This window comes from Culicoides brevitarsis, chromosome 1 (assembly GCF_036172545.1).
Source record: "Culicoides brevitarsis isolate CSIRO-B50_1 chromosome 1, AGI_CSIRO_Cbre_v1, whole genome shotgun sequence".
Lineage (NCBI taxonomy): Eukaryota > Metazoa > Arthropoda > Insecta > Diptera > Ceratopogonidae > Culicoides > Culicoides brevitarsis.
This window is the reverse complement of record NC_087085.1, coordinates 29,667,010-29,688,417: the sequence shown is the minus strand read 5'-3', so window position 1 is coordinate 29,688,417 and position 21,408 is coordinate 29,667,010. Positions and strand designations below refer to the sequence as shown.

The 21,408-nt window shown below is 25.9% G+C and overlaps 2 protein-coding genes across 3 annotated transcripts in view; one reads left to right on the top strand and one right to left on the bottom strand.

The window, feature by feature from the left end:
- The first annotated feature begins 896 nt into the window (after nucleotides 1-896).
- Nucleotides 897-3,241, top strand: LOC134837011 (polycomb group RING finger protein 3). Of its 2 annotated transcripts, XR_010162330.1 has the most exons (5): nucleotides 897-1,104; nucleotides 1,222-1,357; nucleotides 1,414-1,706; nucleotides 2,549-2,831; nucleotides 3,063-3,236. XR_010162330.1 is itself a non-coding variant. In XM_063852315.1 (4 exons), exons 1-4 carry the CDS (start codon nucleotides 982-984, stop codon nucleotides 2,672-2,674), a joined length of 678 nt encoding a protein of 225 aa, XP_063708385.1. In that variant the 5' UTR covers nucleotides 897-981; the 3' UTR covers nucleotides 2,675-3,241. The 2 variants fall into 2 exon arrangements, 1 of the variants encoding a protein (XP_063708385.1); XM_063852315.1 differs by having other exon boundaries at nucleotides 2,549-3,241.
- A 2,742-nt stretch (nucleotides 3,242-5,983) lies between these two features.
- Nucleotides 5,984-21,408, bottom strand: part of LOC134838200 (neuropeptides capa receptor-like) — an 80,040-nt gene continuing 64,615 nt past the window's right edge. The window contains exons 9-11 of the mRNA XM_063853675.1: nucleotides 17,337-17,496; nucleotides 7,647-7,775; nucleotides 5,984-6,365 (exon numbers count right to left, since the gene is read on the bottom strand). Coding sequence (XP_063709745.1) covers nucleotides 6,078-6,365; nucleotides 7,647-7,775; nucleotides 17,337-17,496 — 577 coding nt within the window. The 3' untranslated portion in view covers nucleotides 5,984-6,077. The remainder of the gene's footprint in view (nucleotides 6,366-7,646; nucleotides 7,776-17,336; nucleotides 17,497-21,408) is intronic.

The following is a 21,408-nucleotide window of genomic DNA, read 5'->3' as shown; positions in this document are numbered from 1 at the left end:
ATTTTCCATTTCAAAATTTTTAAAAAAGTATTTTCAATTAATTTTCTATTTTGAAATTAATTTTTTTTTAAATCAAAAATTTTATCATAAAATTTTTTAAATTAAAAAATATTTTTCTAAAAAAAAAAATTAAATTTTTTTTTTTAAAATTTTTTGAAATTTTTTATGAAATTTTTTTTTCTTTAATTTTTTATATGAAAAATAAAATAAAATTTTATTTTAAATATTTTTTTTTCAAATTTTTTTTTTATTTAAAAAAAATCAAAAATATTATTTAACGCTCAAAATTTAATAAAATTTGTAATTTTTAAGAAAATAGTATTTCAAAATTTTTTTTATTTTGCCCTGAATTTTATTAAAATCAAAAAAAATAAAAAAAATTTTGGACTTAATTTTTGATTTTAAATTTAAAATATTTTTAAATTAATTGAATTAAATAAAATTAATTCAAAACTTTTACTTTGTAATAAAATTAATTAAATATTAGTTAATGAAATTTTTAATAATAAATTCTTAAAAATAATAATTTTTTTTAAATAAATTATTTATATTTTTATGAAAAATAGATTTTAACGGTACATTTTAGTTTCTTAAATTTAATAAAATATTTATTTAATTAAAGAAATTTTACTGTAAAATCAAAATAGTAAATTTATTTATTTTAATTAATTAAATTTAATTTATTTTATTTTTTTTTAATTTAAATAATTAAAATTAAATTAAATTATTTTTTATTAATTTTTTAAAATATGAGACGATTGAAATTGATAATACAAATCTCAACACGTTAATTCAAGGGATTTTCAGCGCCCCCAAAAACGGAAGTACGGCAAAGTGCGGAACTACGCCGTGAGACGAATGAAAGTGATAGACCAAAAAAATCAAAACATCAAATACGAAGCACGGAGTCCATACAAAATTTTAATGTTCCTGTGTTGTAAATAGAATTTCCTCAGGAATTGTGGAAAATTCTGCAATAAAATGGAGAGAAAAATCAAATTGAAGACGTTAAATAGTGCGATAACGTGTCAGATTTGCCAGGGATACCTCATTGATGCCACAACAGTCGTCGAATGTTTGCACACTTTTTGTAAATCTTGCTTGGTACGAGACTTTTAATTAATTATTTACGTGTTTTTATGCTTTTCCAAGCGAAACTGCTGCTTTTCGACCTGAGTTTCGTTGATTTTTTCCACAAAATTAACTCGAATTTCGTTCCAGGTGAAACATTTGGAGGAAAATAATACGTGTCCGTCATGTCTCAGCATCATCCATCAATCACATCCTCTCAACTACATCAGTTTCGATCGCTCGATGCAGGATATTGTGTACAAATTGGTGCCGAATTTGCAAGAAGGTGAGTCTCTTTTTGGTTTTTTTTGAGAAATTTCTTTAATTTCGAGATTTTTTTAGACGAGATGAATCGCGAACGGGAATTTTACAAGGAACGCAATCTGCCGAATCCGAAGGACATTCAACAGGCGCACGACAACGACGAAAATATGGACAAGATAAATGAGGAAAAGCATCAGGAATCGGACTACCATCGGCAGGATGAGCAGGTGAACGTGTGTCTGGAGTGCTCGAGTAACAACCTTAAACACCTCAAGCGGCGTTTCATTCGGTGTAGTTCCCAGGCGACAATTACGCATTTGAAGAAATTCGTGGCCAAAAAAGTCTTGAACGGGATGGAAAAGTATCGTGATGTAAGTTTTTCTTCTTTTCAAATTTTAATTTTTTCACTTTTTGTCACCCGGAAGCTCAGGTTTTGTCGAAAAATTCTTTGAAAAATTAATTTTAAAGAAAATTTTTCGGATTGAAAAGTCAGAAAAGAGAATAATTTTCATAAAATTCATTGAAAAAAAAAATTAAGTGAATTTTCTTTAAAGAAAAATTATTTTTGAAATTAGATAATTTTATTAAAATTGAGAAAATTTTCTTTTGATACTTTTTTTTAATTTTTTTTATACATACAAAGTATTTACACAAAAAAAACAAATTAAAGAAAAAAATTAAATTATTTTTTTTAATTTGAAAAATTTTCACAACAAACTTTAAAGACAAAAAATCCAAGAAAATTTTTAATTAAAAACAAAAAAAACTAAAATAAATTTACTTTAAAATTTATAAAAATTCAATTAATTCAAATTTCATTAAAATCATAAAAAAATATAAAAATTGAAAATGAACAGTCCTAAGTTTTATTTAAATTTTAATTTATTTTTTAGAACAAATTTAATTAATTTTTATTTAATTAACAATTTTTTTAAACAAATATTTGACTTTCTTATTAAAATAAAAAATATTTTTTGTTTATATCAAAATTTAAGTTTTGACATTAAAAATTAAAATTTTTATTAAAAATAATAATAATAATTTTCAAAAATTAATTTTTTTTTAATGGTAAAGTTTTTTTTTTATTTTTAATTATTTTTTTATGTAAGCATAATTTAATTTAAACAAAATGACAAAAAGTGAAATAATTAAATTTATTTTTAAATGATTAAAATTAAAAATCTTTAAAATTTTATCAATATTATATTTTTAGATTGACATTTTGTGCAACGACGAGCTCCTCGGCAAAGATCACACACTAAAATTCGTTTATGTGACACGCTGGCGATTCAAAGAACCACCGTTACGGTTGCAATACAGACCGCGGATAGATCTGTAATTTCCTCCGCGTCTTATTTTTTTAAATATTTTTTTTACCAATCCCATGATAATCCTTTTTTATCAAACAAACAGAGCACTCATTATCATTTACACACCTCACTAATTTCCTACAAAAAATATTTTAGGTCTTAATCTGATGTAATTTGTATTATTAGGTAGTTACTTACTTACGAAAGCCAAGCCAGGGAGAATTATAATTTGTTAGACATTTTTTGCATGTTTTTGTAAATGTTTTTTTTATTTACGATTTTCGTGCATTTTGGGTGAAAAAAGTTGTTAATGGTCAGTAAAAAATCATCACAACGAATGTTGACTTGTAAAGAAAAAAGTTTTCTTGCCCAAAACTTACCTTTTCTCACTAATTACTCCATTGCAATTTTCTTTAGGAATTTAATTTTAAGGTGAAGTCAGCCAGAGTTTTGATAACGAATTGTGTATTTCTGTGAAATATCGACGGAATTTCAGCAATTAATCAAGGAAAAGTGGTTTTAGTATTAAAAACTTTAAATTTTAGATAAAAAAAGATTTTTAAAAATTTTAGTGAAAAATTTAACAAAAATTCAACAAAAACAATTTTTTAAATAAAATCGTTCATTTTTTGAAAAAAAAATTTTTTTTTTTTTTTAAAAAAAAAACAAAAATTTAATTCATTTTTAAAAATTTATCTTTTTTTAAATTTTATTTAAATTTGAAATTTAATTTAATTTAAAATTTTCTTTTAAATTTTTTTTTATTTTTTTAAAATTAAATTTACAACAACAAAAAATTAAATATTTCAACTAATTAATTAAATTAATTTTTTATTAATTGTTTTTTATTAAAAAATTAAATTAAAAAAAAAAAATGCTGACTCCTCAACGTACATTATTTTACAGAAAACACAAAAAAAAACTTTGTGAATATTTAATTTAGTTTATAAAAAATATACAAAATAAAATTATTTTATGTTTAATTTAAGAACAAAAAACAAACAAAAAATCCGTAGCAATAATAATTTCTAAAATAAAAAAATAATTAGAATATAATTTTACGACATCACGATAAAAGCAACAAAAAAGCTCAAAAGTGAAAAAAATATTTTAAACTAAAAAAAAAATAAAATAATTTTTTAACAGACTTAAATTTTCTTCAAAAGAAAAATAAAATCCTAAATTTTAAGCTTAAACTAAATTTTCCTAAACTATTTAAATTTTAAATAATTTTTTTTTTGAATGTCATGTTTTTAACGAGTGAAAGATTTTTTTCGACTTAATTTCGTGAATTTATGAGAATTTTCTTGTGTGCATGATAACTTTCTACGATCTCCCTTCAAAAATATTTAAAAATTTTAATTTCATGAAATTTCTGTTTTTAACATTAAATTTAGGAAAAAAGAAAAATCATGAGTTGTGAGAATTTTTTTTTCAATTTTTACATGAGAAAGGAAAATGAATGATTGTTTGAAAAAAAAAATAATAAATGAAGTGAAATGAAAGCTTTTTTCATGAAAATGTGCATAAATGACCTTATTCTAGTTCATAAGAGAATCAAAATAATAAAAAGATAAAAAATAAGTAAAACTGAGATTTTCATTTAATTTACATTAAAAAATAAAATGAAAAAAATACAAAAAATTCTGAGAAATAAAATGTAGACAAAAATAAAGAAAAAGAGAATTTAAGAAAAAATTTATGAAAAAATAAAAATATTTTAACGAGACTTTTTTTCAGAAAAAAATTACAAGAAAAATTAAAAAAAAAAAATGAAAAATCATGTATTAAATATTAAGATAATAATAATGAAAGAAAAGCGAAATAAAAAATGAATCTTATTCTATATATACAAAAAAATGGTTTTACTTACATTTTTTTAATTTTCTTATCATTAATTAATTATTTAAATTTAATTAATTAAAAAAAATAATAAAACGCAAATTTAACGATTTTTTGTTGTTTCATTTAAAATACACAAAAATTAATACTTTTTAATACAATTTTTTTTTATAATTAATTTTTTATATTTTAACTTTAAATAACGTTATGTTACCTTCGTATTTTTGCTACGAAGTTCAACATTAGTTAGAAATACTTTTTTTTTCGTTACTGATTTTTTTTTTCTTTATTTTAAATATATTAATTCTACGTTTGAACAAACTTTGGCCGTTAAACTTTTCACAAAATCTTTTATCACTTTTGCTCTTTTCTTCACTCATTTTTTTATTATTTTTTCTCATTATTTCTCTAAGTGCTGTGACACATTTTATAAATTGTCACAATGTTTTGTCAAAAAATCTTGGCAAAAAGAAAAGTTTTTTTCAGAAAGAAATTTTGATTCATGAAAAAGTAAATTAAGTTCCATTTCCGTTTTTACAATCACATTACAAACTTTTTATTATGATAGTTCTTTCACAAAAGTTTTTTTTGTTGAGTCTATTAAATCGAGTGTTTGCAAAGAAAAAATAAACTTCTCATTTCTCTTTTGAATGTGAAATATGAGATTTTTTTTTGAGTAAATTTGTAGATTTTTTTCTTATCGCGTATAATCCTTTTCAAATATAATTTATTTCTTTTATTCGGATTTTTTTGTGATTATTTTTAAAAATGAAACTGTGGATATTTCGAAGCCATTTTCTTTGTACCGTTAAATTTATTTCGAAGAATTTTTTTATTAATTTTATTTATTTTTTTTATTTTTAAACATATATATTTTTATTTTCTCACAGCCTTTGTGATGATACAATTTTCACTAAAATTATTTTTTATTTAATTATATTTTTTTCTGTTGAGCTTTTGGAAAAATAATTGATATAAAAATTTAAATTAATCAATTCTTTTTATTATCGGGCGATTTTTCGTTTTTGATTTTATTGCCTGGCCATTTTAATTTTTTTTTTCATTTTTTTATATTTATTATTTAAAAAATTTAAAATTTTATTTTTTTCCTTTGAAAATTTAAAAAAATTAATTAATTTAATTTTAATTCATTTAATTTAATTTTAATTAATTTTTTATTTATTTATTTTAATTAATTTTAAAAATAATTAATTTTTTTAGTAAAAAAAATATTTTTTGAAGCAGATTTTTTTCGCAATAAAATTTTATTATTTTTCTTATCAGTCAATCCCTTTAAAAAAAAATTAAAAAAATTAAAAATTGGCAAATTTGTAATTTTCCCTTATTAAAAAGTTACAACAATATTTATTTTATTACTCTTGAACATGAACAATCTCATTTTTCTCCAATTTGTCGGTTTGAATGTACAATTGAGTAAACCTACAACTTTAATACAAGTTTGAAGTCTTTTTTTATTTTTATTTAATGGTTCATCAGTTTTTACTTTGTTGTTAGTTGAAGATATTTTTTTTATCGAGAAGAAAAAAAAATTTTTTTTAAAGAAATTTTAGAAGAATTCTTAGTAATTTATTATATACAAGTTTCATTCTTATGATTGACGTAATTATTACAATTTATTGGTGGCGCTAGTCGTCCATCGATTTCGTTGTTAGTCAAATTGTTATTATGGTTAAGGTTGTTGCCAATCATGGCTGAGTGGTGATTCGTATTGTTGGTCGCATTAGCAATCGGTGTATTTGCCGTCGATAAATTTACGGATTGTGCAGTGAGTGTCGTTGTGCGGCCATTCGCTGTATTGTTGAGCATTACGACAACGTCTTGAATTTGGATGTCATCCTTGCCGAGTAGAGGTTCTTTCTGTTGGGTGAAAAAGGAGAAAAAAATCATTTTTAAGATTTTTTCTTTAAAAAAAAATATTTTTATATGAGATAAAAAAACAATTAAAAATTTTTAAATAAATTTAAAAAATAAATAAATTTAAATTTTTAAAAATTTAAATTTTTTAATTAAATTTTAATTAAAATTTCTAATTATCATTTTTAATTGATTAAATTTTTTAAGAATATTTTTTGATAATTTTTTCTTTTATCAAATAATTTTAATCAATTAAAAAAAATTATTTCTAAACCTAAATAAAAAAATATTTTTTGTAAATTATTTCTTTAAATTTTTAAATTATTTTCCAGAATTAAAAAAAAAGATTTATTTAAAAAAAAATTAATTATTTTAAAATTTTTTAATTATTATTATTATTTTTAAACAAAGAAATTTTTTGAATATTTTTCACGAATTTTTCTTTCCATTAAAAAAATATTAAAAATAATTTGGATAAATATTGAAAATAAATTATTATTTCGATTAATTTTTATATAAAAAAAAATATTTATTAAATTAATATTTAAATTATTTATTTAAATTTTTAATAATTTTCTAAAATTTTGAATTTTGGATCAAATATTTGTTAGAAAATAATAAAAGTTATTTAAAAAAAAATAAAAAAAATTAAATATTTTAAAAATTTTTCATAGAATATGGTAAAAACTTTTTTTATTAATTTAATTTCATTATTTTTTTATTAATTAATTATTATTTGGTTTTAAGTTAATTTAATTTAATTTAGCTAATTGATTTTTTAAATTTAATTTAATTAATTTAATTTAATTAATTAAATAATTTATTTTTTTTAAATTTAAATTAATTTAATTATTTACAATTTTTTTTTTATTTAAAAAAATATTTTATTAAAAAAAATTATTTTATTTTAATTTTTTTTAATTTAATTTTTTTTTTTAATTAAAAAATAATACAAGCCATTCACAGAACTCCATTTTAAATGTAGGCCATATTTTAATTGTTTACACTTAGAAATGTCTCCAAGTCTCGCATTTCATCAAAATTCAGAGTGCAAAATTAATTTAGTGATACTTGATGCATTCTGCCATCTTTCTTGCTTGTTATCTGTCTATTTTGTAAACAAGAATGCAATTTCACTTATTCAAACATTGTCAAATTCCGAGCTCTTTGTTTGCTCGACGAACGTAAATAATTCACAACAATTGTCATATCACTGTCAACTTTTCCGACACCGAGTCAAAAGTTCCGCAAATAAATTTAGCAACAAGAAGAAACAAAAATTACCTTGATGGAATTCCGGTCATCGGTGTCACGATCCGACGTGAACCGCACACTGTTGCACGGCATCAGGCGATTCGAGCCGTTATCTTTGGATCTCGTGGTGAATCTGTTGGTGCCGTGCCGCGATCGGGGCTGTAAAAAAAAAAAAGAAAAAAAAATCATCAAAATGCAAAAGTCGTTCATGCGGAATTTAATTATTTTATGTGCAACTCCGGCATTCGTCAGGGATGGCATTTCATGAAATGAGACTTAATTCCGAGAGTGCGATATGAAGAGTGGAACAAAAAAAAGAAACAACATATTTTATTTACATAAGCTGCGGCTTTGTTGTGTTTTCGTGTGCATTAAGGGATAGAAAAGCTTTTTTTGTGATTGTTGGTTGCATGGAAAGCACGTGATATGTCAGTCATTCCAGAGTGAGAGAAAGAGAGAGGACAATGCATATGAAAATTTTAATCCTTTGTCTTTTTTAGGAATTCAGTGCAGAATTGAAGCTTGACATTGAAGGTATTTATTCGAAACTGACGGAAAAAATTTTTTAATTCAATGTCAATGGTAATTTAATACAGGAAGGTAATTTTCCATGAATTATTCAATTGACTAACCAATAAAGTGGAAAAAAGTATCGAAAAATATTTATTATTTAATTGACATTGGATTTATTTTATTTTTCAAGCTATTTTTGTCCTGATTTCTTGTAACAGATAATTTATTAAAATAAATATTTTTACAGGAATTTTTTGATGTATTTGACCTTTTTGCACTCAAAAATATTTGAGCATAATAAGAAAATAATTTAAAATTTTTTTAAAGACGATTAAAATTTTAGTATATTTTTTAATTTTTTTTTTTAATTTTGAAATACTTTCCAATGGTGTAAAACTTTTAAAATTTCAATTAAAATTGAAAAAAAAAAAAAATAAAAATCATTAAATTAAAAAAAAAATAAATAAATAAAATTAAATTTATTGATTTTTTTTACAAAAAATTAATTTAATGATTTTATTTTTTTTAGTCAATTTTAATTCAAATTTTAAAAGTTTTAAATTTAAAAAAAAATTAAAAAATATACTAAAATTTTTATTGTCTTTAAAAAAATTTTAAATTATTTTCAAAAAGTCTTTACATAAATGAATAAATAAATAAATATATTTATTTTTAAATTTAAATTAAATTTTTATTCAAATATTTAAAATTTAAATAAAAATTTAGTATTGAAATTTATTTTTTTAACTATAAAATTTATTAATAATTTTTCATAGTTTTTTTAAATATTTTTTTTAAAGTTGAAACATTTTGTTATTTTGATTTTTCTTTTTTTTATAAAATTTTTAACATAAACATTTGTTGAAAATTCTTCTACCTACAGATTTTCAGTAAAAATTCCTTTTTTTTTGTTTTATTACACTGCTGTACATTTTTTTTTATTTAGAGAACGTTATTCAGGCACAAAAAATGTTTGACTTTTTTTTTGCAATTTGCACTAAAACTCAATTGCCAAGCAATTTTTTTCATTCTTCTTCATGTTTTTTTTTTTAAATCACATGAGATTGACCACAAAACAAAATTTTAAAATAAAACCGCATACTGCGGATCACTGTTGGTTAGGCATTGATTTTACCCGAATACAAAAAAAGATATGATTGAATAAAATACCAAAAATAAAAATATTTGAATTGTACACATAAAAAAATATTTTAGGCATGGAATTTAAAATTTTTTTTTCTCACCACATAAATCAACGCGATATTTAATTTAATAAAAAAATAATTTTTATAAGTCACGCGAGAAATTTTATCATAAATCTAACATGATTTTACTGGAATTATAAAAAGTTATTTAATTTCATAGAGACAAATTTAGCTTTTAAATAATTAAAATGTCAATTAAAGTCGATTTGTACACGCCAATCGCCAATAACTTCACCTCATCTATAGAAAATTTCCAAAATTATTGTGGTAACCCACAATTTCATCAATTAGTAATAATACAAACGCCTACCTAGCCAATTCTAACAAATTACACAACCGCTAGTCAAAATAAATCATGAATAACACTGAAATATGTTTTCTTTGATCATCAAAATTTATGCAGCAACGACCCACGTCAATTATTAGAATATGTCCGCTGCTCTGGTAGTTTATTGATCCTTTCAATTCGATTAACAATTACAATTCGCTGGACATGAAATCCAATTTCGACGATTTTTGTCAAGTAGTTCGTCAACATTCGAAAATTTTAATATGGAATTAATGACTTTTCCTCTATTATTTCACTAATTTTGGTTAAATAATGTTTGGAAATACATCAAATTTATATCATTGTGAACCAATAATCAAAATAATGTGTGTACTTTTGGTGAGAGCGGTAGCTGAAAAATTAATTGACAAATATTTACAAACAGAAATGTAGTAATTAGATTTTTTTCTGTAAAACACCAGACGTTTCCTTTAGTGAAAATAGATAACCCCCGTAAAAAGCGTCGAATTCAAAGGAAAAAAAAATTGCTTAAAAACAAATTTCGAAGGAAATTTTTCTTCTCTTTGATTAGGTTGGAATGTTAGAATTTTTTACGCCCAGTGGACATAAAAAGGGTGAAATTAACCCCTTAAGTTGTTGTTATTGTTGTTGATGTCAGGTTCATCTTGCGATGATTTGGGCAGGTATACTTTTAAACGTTCACATTTATTGCACTTTTCACGTAATTCAAAGCGTTTCTTTTAAATTCTTGTTAAGTCTGTTTTATATTGTTTCGACATTTCATTAAAAAGTCTGACACTGTTGTACCATACTGAATGTTGTTCATTGAACGAATTTTCTTGTCTTGGTCTCAAAAGTGCATTATTTCTTAAATTATATGGCTGTATGTCGCCTATTCTCTCAATATTCACCGCCAGGTAATTCGGAAGTTGAATTTTTGTTGCTTTAAAAATTAGTATCAAAACATTAAACGATTACATCGTTGTAGAACACTTAACAAAATTATGTGTGTTTCCTGTAAGATTCTTGCTTGACAAATATTTCAGAAATGTGCGTAAAGATTTTAATGGACGTTTTGTATTTTCTGTATTCCTCTAATTTCTTCTTTTCCATTCAGGTACAATATTGAGCTGCAGTAGTCAATATGGGCTCCAACCATGCACTTGTATAATGTCAGTTTTGTTTCTTGTGGGAATTTTTTCTTATTTCTATTTAGAACACCAACCATTTTTGCCATCTTTTGTTTAACATGTTCTGCATTTTTCTTCAAATTAAGTTTGTCGTCAATTATCAAACCAAAGTATTTTGTTTCCTTCACAATTTCAATATCACAGTTTTCAAAATTCAATTCGTTTTCATTTAATTCAGTACCTATCACCATACATTTCGTTTTATTCACATTCAACTTCAGTTTGTTCATGTTCAGGTACTTGCGGACTTCTTTAAAATCAAATAATAACTTTTCATATGCCTCTTCGAATGTATCTGCGTCGCTCCATAAAATGGCGTCATCTGCAAATAAGTTAACCCCTTAGGAGATAAATTAACTCCTTAGAAGATAAATTAACCCCTTAAAGAAGTGATTTTGACCCCTCAAGAGGTCAATTTATCTTTTAAGAGACAAATTTAACCTCTTTAAAAGGTTATTCTTCAAATTGACCTCTTAAGAGATAAATTGAAATCTTAAGGGGTCAAATTATCTCATTAAGCGATCAAATTCACCTCTTTAGAGGGCAATGTATCTCCTAAGTGGTTAATTTGACCACTTAAAGGGTTAATTTCAACCTTTTTTCGCCCACAGGGCGTTGTCTTAAGAGATAAGCCTCCGAGAAAATTTTTCTTGAAAGAGCATCGAAAATGCAAGAAAATATCGGTTAAATGTTTAATTTCGGACTTTCGTGAAAAATTTTATGCGAAAGCTTATCTGAGTCCTAGTCAAACAACAAATTCGAATAAAATATTTTTTTTTTATTTTGAAGTTTTCTCATTTGTTTTGCGAGCGAAAACAAGTTAAATAAATAAAGATTTAAACGGAATTTTCTCTTTTATTGTTCTCTCAATCCGAGATGATAACACAACACAAAGTAAAGTCCTTTTTGTTTGTAACATTGTTATAAAAAACAAGAAATTGGACCAAACAAAGCAATGAACCTACTTCCGCCTGCTCGCTTTTGTTGTCGCATTTTATTGCCGACACAAAAAATTGCACTGTTGCTTCCCTTTAGAACTACTTGTTTTCTTTTTTCATCTCAAGAGCACTCTTCACTTTAATGTATTACAATCCAAAGGACACTATTATGTATTTTCCTGTTCTTCGTTGCTTTTGAATTTTTTTGTTCCGTGTTTTTGTTGTTTTCATTGTCATAAAATTGAAATTCATTTCCATCGAGTCGCTTTGTTGCGTCGCAATGTCATCTTTAAATCCGATCCAACGAGAAAAATCCTTTCAACTAAATAGAATTTTCTCATTTTTATATGGCGCTAAAATCACGGACAATGTGTAAAGTTGGTGCTTCAAAACCAATAATAAGTGCATCAAATGGCACCTGGTAGTGTCGTTTTAATGCGAGAAACAAATAAACTTTTATGTCGCTGCACATTTCCCACATTCATTTATGCAACGAGACAACTAATGTTTAATACAAGTGATGGACCTGATTATTTTTATTGTCGCTCCAGGTGCTGATTAAATAACACCTTGTTGGTTGCACATGATTAAATTCCCACGAATTTCAAACCCACTGTGAAATTGAAAGACATTTTTCTGTTTGCTTAGCCAGGGAAAGCAGGATGTTGTTACGATACAATTGCGTCACTTTATTGTTCATAACGGCTGAATAACTGCTCAGACCTGTCAGAACCGCATCGATAAGAAGTGAAATAATTGAAAATACTTTCGAACAAATTAATTTAATTACACTTTACAGCGAGTTAATTGAATGTCAAAGTAATGGAAAAAGAGCACGTTTTATGTCGGATATTTTTTTCTTTTAAAAAATATTTTTTGCTATAATTAAACTTTTTTATAAAAGAATTTTATTTGAAAACAAAAATTTACTGGTTGGAAATTTGTAAAATTTCTGTCAGTTTAAATTTTAGAAGTCTCACAATTTTATACTCCTCATTACTCAAAAGATTTTTTTGCATCATATTGAAAATTTAGTTCAAATTAAAAAATTCGCTTTTTCGTACGCCTCATTTTACATTTTGGTACTCCTCATAACGTTTGAGGTTATACTGTTAATCCTTAGTTCAAATCTTATCTTAATAAATATTTGTCGATCCATTCAAGTTTCCCGCCAAAATACAAATTTTCACTTTTTTGTACTCCTCACTTCAGATTTTTTTAATTTTCACATTCTTGTACTCCTCATATCATGAATTCTTATTATAATGACCTTCAAAGTTAACTTCTCAATCCTGCTCATATTTTTTTAAAATTTCCCGTAAAAACACTTTTCACATTTTTAAACTCCTCATTTTAAAATTTTCTGAGTTTCACATTTTTGTACTCCTCAGAGTTTTCCTTCAAAGTTTTCAAGTTTCATTTTCAAGATATTTTAAATAATTTTTTAACAATTTTTTTCATTTCTCCAAATACTAACAAATGATTTTCACCTTGATCTCTTTCCCTTGAAATCTTACTAATAATTTTTTTCTCATCATAGGTTATTTTTGGCAAATGCGATATCATCTTGACTTTCCTTGATCTTCCTTTTTTCATCTTGTAAAACATTCGCCCGATTGTCGAACATTTTATTTCTTAAAAAATGTCGTCGTAAATAGTTTTATTGAACTAGCCAACGGCATTTCCGAGTAAAAAGTATTTTCATTGTCATCATCAAAGTAAATGAAAATGTTTACAATGGCAACCGCATGTAACCGACATACCAGCACAGCAACTCAAATAACGATATGGCAAAACGGATGACGAAATCGAATGCCTTGCCATTTACTCTCAATAACAAGGACAAACATTGTGTACCGATCATTTTCACGGGCAACTTGTAGTCACAGGGCGGCACATAAACAACCTTTCACTTCATTGTTTTTATTCGTTAAAGTGTAAATTTCCCTTTTTACAAAATTCCATAGAAGCAGGCAATTCAAAAGTAATTGAATTACTCACGTAGAAAATTTAATGGGGGAATTTTTGCTTTTGTTTCCGATTATTTGTGTCAATTTCTGCCAACCAGATAAGGACGATGATTTATCTCTTGTTTTTGACCTGCTTTCTTATCGGTGACTCAGCAAAATTTTTCGATTTTTCGATATGAGGTTAAATAATGAAAGTCAACAGGAAACTGTGTCAGTACTCCACGAATTGAAGGAAAACTTTTAGTCATTCACGTACAAGTTTAAAATTAATGCAATTGTGACTGGAAGCAGGATGGAAAGCAGATTGCATCTCGATAAACCTCTTGAATAGCCAAAATGTTGGGCAAAACCAATTTTTTCCAGCAACGAGTTAGGTTAACATTATTGTTTGTGCATTAAAACTACAATTTTGAAGTCACTTTCGCAGTTTTGTTCGAAGAAAATTTGTAAAAAAAATCATCTTTTGTAAGAAAAATAAAATTTGTAAATGTTAGCTTAAAAAATTTTTGATTTGAAATCTGAGTTGATATGAAAAAAAACTTTAATTATGAGATATAGACGTAATTAATTAATTTTTTGAAGAAGGTATCGAATATCGTTCAATAACAAGTTCTTTCCTGTCGTCTTATGTATCTGAATCTTAATTGATTTTTATAAATTAATCAAAAATTACTTAACCGTTTTTGAGCTCTAGAGACCTAGGGCGTTGAAAATGAGGCCCTCAAACTTTACATGGAAGTTTTTCGAAATTTTAATTTTTATGAAAATATAAAAAAATTCCAAAAGATCAAAATTTAAAAAAAAAACTCTATGTAAAAGTTTGAGGGCTTTATTTTCAAGACACCAGGGCCTTAAATAAGGTAATTTCGTCTCACTGGGTTTTTGATATAATTTTTTCTCTGTGCTATTTTCGGCAAATTTTCTTTCGTTTTGATTCAAATTAAATATTATTTTACCAATTTTGTCTTTCCTCTTAACTTTAAATCTCATATTCCATTTTTTTTCTTGTTCGTGTCATCAGAAAACTTGTTTTTGACACATTTTGTTGAACTTATCTTTCTTTCTTCCATTCAAGTTCCATTCCTTTTTGGTAGAAGAGAAAGTCAAAGTCAAGGGTTATCTCCATGTTAATTAAAGCCTTGCCATTTTATTCCAATATTGTATGATCTATATGGGTAAACCTCTCAAATTTGTTTTACGGTTTGCAAATAATTTCCACAGTGACAAAAAGATGAATTGGTTTTCTCAATTTGTGCATCAAATAATTGTTTTTTCCTTGTTCACAATTTATTCGATTATTTTTATTACTATCGCATGATTTATTAAAATTTTTCAAATGGAATTTAAAATTTTATTATTGGGTTTTCTAACCATATTAAGGCGTCTTCAGAAAGGTTGTGAAGGTCTAGCATTGTCCCGTTAAAGCGTGTTAATAAGCATTCAAAAATTAAATGTTCCATTGTTTGTATTGATCCGCACTCGCATCCTGCATTGTCTGTTATTCTCCATTTATTTCTCCATTTATTCGATTGGAATCCATCAACAATGTCTTAGTTAATCATAAACGATGATTTTGAATGATATGGCTTTTTAATTTTATTGGTACATGATTACTTCAGAAGTAACTACTTAGTCATGAAATGACTACAGTTTTGAAAATCAGTCCAGAATAATTCAAAAGGAACGTTTTTTGAACCTATGGGTGTTAATTTAGGATTCCATAATTAAAGATGATGTCAAAGTTGGTGAGGATGTTGATGATTTTTGGAACAGTTTTGATTTTAATTGATTTGGTAAATGTCTCTTAATAGAAATATAACTGGCATGAGGAGTATCGTTAAGCCCTGGTTGCTGTGCTGCCTATTTCTTTTTTTTTCCTTTCATGGGTTGGATGTGCCTACGCTGCTGTTGCTCCATCTCCTGTACTTCGAACCCAAATGAATTTTTTGTGCTCCCAATTTCGTCTTATGAAAAATTTTATTGTAAAAACTTACCAAGCTGAGGTAAAAAAGTCCAGTAAGAAAATGTTCCGCGCAAGGGATCTTGTACACGAATTGTATTTGAAATTATTTGGTCGAAGACAAACTTTTTTATTGAAACTTTTCACTTACTTTCGAATAGTTCGTTGTCCTCTAATTGTGAACTACATATAAAACTTTTCTTGTTTGATTTTATTCGAATTAGATGTTATTGGCAGAAACTTTGGTTAAGCAAAATCGTAAAAGTGTAAATTAAAATCCTTATTTCTACTGTTCGGAAATCCGCTTTTTTTAATAAAGCAAATATTTCTTTTTTATTTGCACATGACTGCCTCGAAAATTTTGTAAAAAAACAAACAAACCTTTGTTGATACAATAAAATACCGAAAAAAATGTTACTTTTTATGATCAGTAGACACCTGAAATGTCTACAAAAGTGAGGCGACACATTTAACGTCGTGCATGTTTTTGTGACAGATTTTTCACTTGCGATAAAAGTTGTGATTTGCTTTGTGTCTGGATCACATGTGGGGTTACGTCAATCTGTCACGAAGTTTTTATTAATATTCTGTGTCACTTTTTTCTGTTGGTCAAAAGCAAATTTTATTTTCATAATTTTTTAGCCGTCATTCTTTTTTAATTGTATTTGTTTTTTATCCATTGCCTGAAGGAGTAAAAGTTCACATACTTAATTATAATTATTATGAAAATGAATGACACAACGTTCATTATCTGTAACATTTCATGGTAATATTTCTCTGCTTAGTCTCAAGTTCAGACAGATTTTTAATTTGAAATTAAAAATAATTTTTGCAAAACGAAGAGAAAGGCGAGTGGTTTACTAGGCAAATCTTAAATTAAGTTTGAACCAATTTATTTTTTCTAACACTCTTTGATTTCGTTAATTAAGTGCTGATTTCAACCACGTGGTTTTGTAAATTTTCGAACCGCAAAATATTTCAAACCACGTGACTTAAAAAACTTTTCAAACAACGTGACCTGAGAAATTTTGAAAACTACTTGACGTAACAAAAACTTCAAACCACGTGGTTTTGTAAAATTTGAAACCACTTAACCTAAAAAATTTTCAAACCACGTGACCTGAGATTTTACCCTGAAAAATTTTCAAATCATTGAAAAATTTTTTGACGTAAAAAATGATCAAACCACGTGTCTAAGTATTTTATAACCGCAATCCCAGGGTAAAGCCGCAATTTTTTTAAAAATGTGGTAAAAATAATTTTTCACGTAAAATGATAGCTGATACCACTTTATAACAAAAAGAGTCAAGGCCCAAACCTCGAGTGGTTTCTATTTCTGTGAATTCCACAAAAAAAAAAAAAAAACTCAGACAATAATAAAAAAGCATATGCTTGAATGAGAACCAACATGAATACATCTACAAATTGCAACATTTTTTGTGCTCTTATTATTGTATTTGAGGCAAACTTACAACATCATGACATGAGATGATAAGCAACTATACCAACAACAACAACGAAAAAAAGTTGCATGTATTCATTGCTATTCAATACGCAGTGAAAAATATACTAATGTGTCTCGATGTATTTCAAAAAAATACACAAACAACAACGAAGCGAACAAAAGTTGCACAAAACAGAATTTTTACACTTACCGGATCGCTCGTTGAATGCACCGTCTCCCGAAAGCTACTCTGTTCCCGAATGCAGCCGTTGGCACTATAGTAACTTGGCTTTTTGCTGCCGCAAAGTGTTTGCTTGAATGCGACTCGGTATCGATGTGACATTACATTGTACAGAATTGGATTTATTGTGCTGCGATTGGAAAAAAGAAAAAAAAATATAAATCAGTTGTTCGTGTTTGTAAATATTGCACTAGAATGGAAACTTGAACGCTTGAATGGATGGAATGTGGCCGGAAAAATGATTGAATGGAGCCGGAAGAGACCTTGAAAAACCCACAAAAAGTATTTTGTTCAATGATTTTGCTTTTTCAAAGTTACGAGTTGAACAAATGGAAGTTTGAAGCTTTTCTAAGAAATTATTTAAAGACATTGTTCATAGAGAAAATATAATTGAGTTAAATTGCTTTTGAGTCCATTATTTAAATTATCAAATAATAATTCTTCTTGCAGCATAGTACAGTGGATGAAGAAGTTCACAAAGAATGAGAACAAAAACAATTATAATAATAAATTTGCAGCTTTATCATCCGACAACAACAAAAATAATTACAATGATATCCCAATGTTGAACAAGTTGTAAAGGGAATAACGAGAAAGTCTTTGTGATTTGTAATTAACATTGAGGTAAGCGCTTTTTTATTTTAAGTTTGTTTTTTTTATTTTTAGAAAATGTTGAGACGTTAGATGAGGTTCAAACATCAAATCTCCTTGGAATTTCAAAATCAGTTTTTCCTAACAGGACTTAGAACTTAGATGGAAATTTTAGTTTCGGTGTTTCGCGGACTAGATTTAAACAAATTGCTCTGAAACTGGCAACATCGATGATGGCAGTTGATGGCAGAATCTCACCGCCTTTGATGCAATAGAAAAATTTTTTGTTCTTTTTTCGTATCTTTATATGTTTTATCTCATGACCACTGTAATGGAAAATACCTCAATAATCTGGGCCAAGAAAGATGACAGCAGTGGCGAATTTACCCTTAGGCTGATAAGGTGAAGGCTTAGGCCCAGAGCTTCCTGTAGAACAAAATTCTTCAAAATAGGCCCTTAAATTGTTGAAAAAGGCCCAATAGCCTTAGGCCCAATTTTCAGTTAATCCGCCACTGGATGACAGTCGATATGATTTAAGATGAAAAGTTTTTTAATGCCGAAGATCTTGTATCGATGACTTTTTTTACTCCAAACACTACGTATGTGAGCCTTTATTTAGGCCGCTCCAAATTTATTTCGAACTTTTTGTCCCAAACTCTGTTTTTCAAAATGGGGGGGGGGGGGGTTTCTTTATTTAAAATGAATTTTAAAACAATTTAAATAATTTAACTAATTAAAAAATAATTTTTTACAAAAAAAAAAAATAAAAAAAAATTTTGAAAACATCAGTTCACTAATTTTTGAAAAAATATTTTTAAAGAAAAAAATTCTTGATAAAATATCATGTTCAATAGAAAAAGGTTAAAAAATTTTAATTTTTATTTAAAAATTTCTTGAAAAATCATAAATGATCATCAATGAAAATCATAATCAATGCCAAAAAACGGTAATTTTTGATGAAATTTTTACTTTTTTTTTTTAATTTTGCCCCATTGGATTTGGGGTATGAGACAAAAAGTTCAAAAAAAAATTAAATCGGCCTTATTCATTAATTAATTTATGTTTTTAACGATAGTCAGACAGACCAAGTATCATTTCCCAAACCGAAATTTTTATTTTGAAACAAAAAACAAATAAATAGAAAATTGCGTCAAAATAAAACAAAAGAAAAGCTTGAAAAATTCTTAAGTAAACAAATTATTGTTTTCATCCCTAATAACAATAGAAAAGAATAACTTGTTCTTTCATACAAAAATTTTCATTTCAACACTCGGCAAGAAATTATTTTTATTTTGTTACAAAATGTAACATGTTTGTGTTTTTTTCTTAAATACAAACATTTTTTTTTGTAAACGTCTCGACATGTTATTTAGAAGCAAAACATCGAGTAAATAAATACATGTTAAGCTTTAAAAAATGTTTGTCTACGATACAAAAATATTTGGTACTTATTTCACGCAATGTTTCTTTTCTTTTGTTTTTAACTTTTTCGCGTGAAAAATGTGAAAACAAAATGTGAAAAAGTTCTTAATACTTTAAATCAAGTGTTTCGCGAGGTTTTGTCAACATGAAAAATTTTCATGAGCATTTAAAATCTTAGAAGAAAATACAGAAACGATTAATAAAAGTCTTGAAGAAGATTTAAAGTGAAAATCAATCTTCTTAGAACGTTATGCCCTTCAGTTACTTATCAGTTTAAATCTGCGTCAAAATGCATTTTGTTGGTATCTATCCTCTTGCTGACAGAGAAGCTGTTAACAAAGGTTAACGATTGCATTGTTGAACAAAAAGCCATTGTAAACAATAAATTTTCCACGAAGCTTGCATTAATTCTATCAGCAAGTAGATGAGAGATCATTAGCATTGATGAACTGACGAGACAGATGTCGTAAACATCATAGGTGATTACCCTTTGTCTTCTGCTACCTTTGACTTGTTGTTATTGCGTTTTTATCGCATTTAAAAAAGTGGAAAAATTCAGGAAAACTCGGGAAAATCGGAAAATTCATGGAAAATCGAAAAAACTCAAATTTCATTAATATTCAAAGCAAAAGTTCGTAGAAAACTTTTAAAAATTCGCGGAAAATTGGAGAAATTTCATTTTAACGAACGTTTTCAGTTCTCGTTAAAACTTTTTCAATACTTGAACTGGAAAATTTATTCCTTTTATTTTAAAAAGTTGTGAAAATCAATCAGTTTTGATAGCATCGCCAGGTGTTTAGTGACATAAATTGCCTTCTAATGGCTTACAGGTCACACAAAAAGTTCATTTCCTTCTTTTTTTAAATTCCAAATCGATACAGAAAAATTGTCTCATAAGTTTGGTGAACGCAAATCCTTGTTTGTTTATTTTCGGTTTATAAACATATAATGCTAAATTACAGATGCCCTTTATTGTGCAAAAAAAAAAAACATAAGAAAAGAAAGAGAAAGGAAAAATCCAATATCTGTAATGGAAAATCTTTTCAGGGCTATCTCTTTATGGAAATTACCATAAGTAATCAAATCAATGTTTCTCCCTAACAAGTATCGCTCACATAAAACCGTATCATCAATAAGACATTTTTCCCTCAATGTACATAGAGAAAAAATAGATGAAATTTTAGAATATCAACGTTGCTGATTTTCGATAATAATGTTGTGTGGGGTTTGGGATCAAAGAAAAACAAAAAGTTTTGTGTTTAATGACACTTGGTTTGTTTTTTTTTTGGTTTTGTTCAAAGTTAGTTATCTAGCAACCAATCGAAGGTCAGAAATGAGGTCAATTTAATTCGTTTTGAATGTTTATCGACTGTCTCGGGAAATTTTTAAAATTAGTTTTTCATCAATTTGCAAATTTTGTTTATTTTAAAAGTTGGGCCAAGTACACAACAGGGAATATTTTTCATTATTTTTTTTTGTTTTGTTTTGCAAAACATCTTAATTATAATGTTGGGTTTTGTTAGTCGATGTTATCTTATGGGAGACCTTTTGTCAATAAATTTTTGTAACGAAATAAAAACAAATCAAAGTAATTTTTTTTTCGTGAGACAAAGAAAATTTTTAAAAATAAGAAAACAAATTTTAATAGTTTTTGGCTTATTTTTTCAAAAATTTTATCCACTGAGAAAACTTTAATTTTAATATCCTTATAAAATTTATTAAAAATATTAATATTGCTTATATTTTTAAATTTTAAGTTATATTAAAACATTAATTTTAAATTGGACCAAATAAAGAAAAATTGAAATTGAGAAAAATTATTTTTTTAAAATAATTGATTTGGAAACAGTATGGCTTATTTTTTCAAAAATTTTATTTTAATTTTGAAAAAAAGTTTTTCAAAAAGTGATTAAAATTTTTTCTAATGTATATTTTCTCATGACATGTCATTAAATTTATCCATAAAATCACGTTTATTGACAATCCATAACCAAAAGACAAACAAACACTTCATGAAACCAATACAAAC

What these genes read in the sequence shown, in the direction of transcription:
- LOC134837011 (XM_063852315.1), top strand. Translation starts at nt 982, where the DNA reads ATGGAGAGAAAAATCAAATTGAAGACGTTAAATAGTGCGATAACGTGT. An exon ending in CTTTTTGTAAATCTTGCTTG is followed by an intron (nt 1,105 to 1,221) that starts GTACGAGACTTT and finishes ATTTCGTTCCAG; the next exon opens with GTGAAACATTTGGAGGAAAA. An exon ending in GGTGCCGAATTTGCAAGAAG is followed by an intron (nt 1,358 to 1,413) that starts GTGAGTCTCTTT and finishes AGATTTTTTTAG; the next exon opens with ACGAGATGAATCGCGAACGG.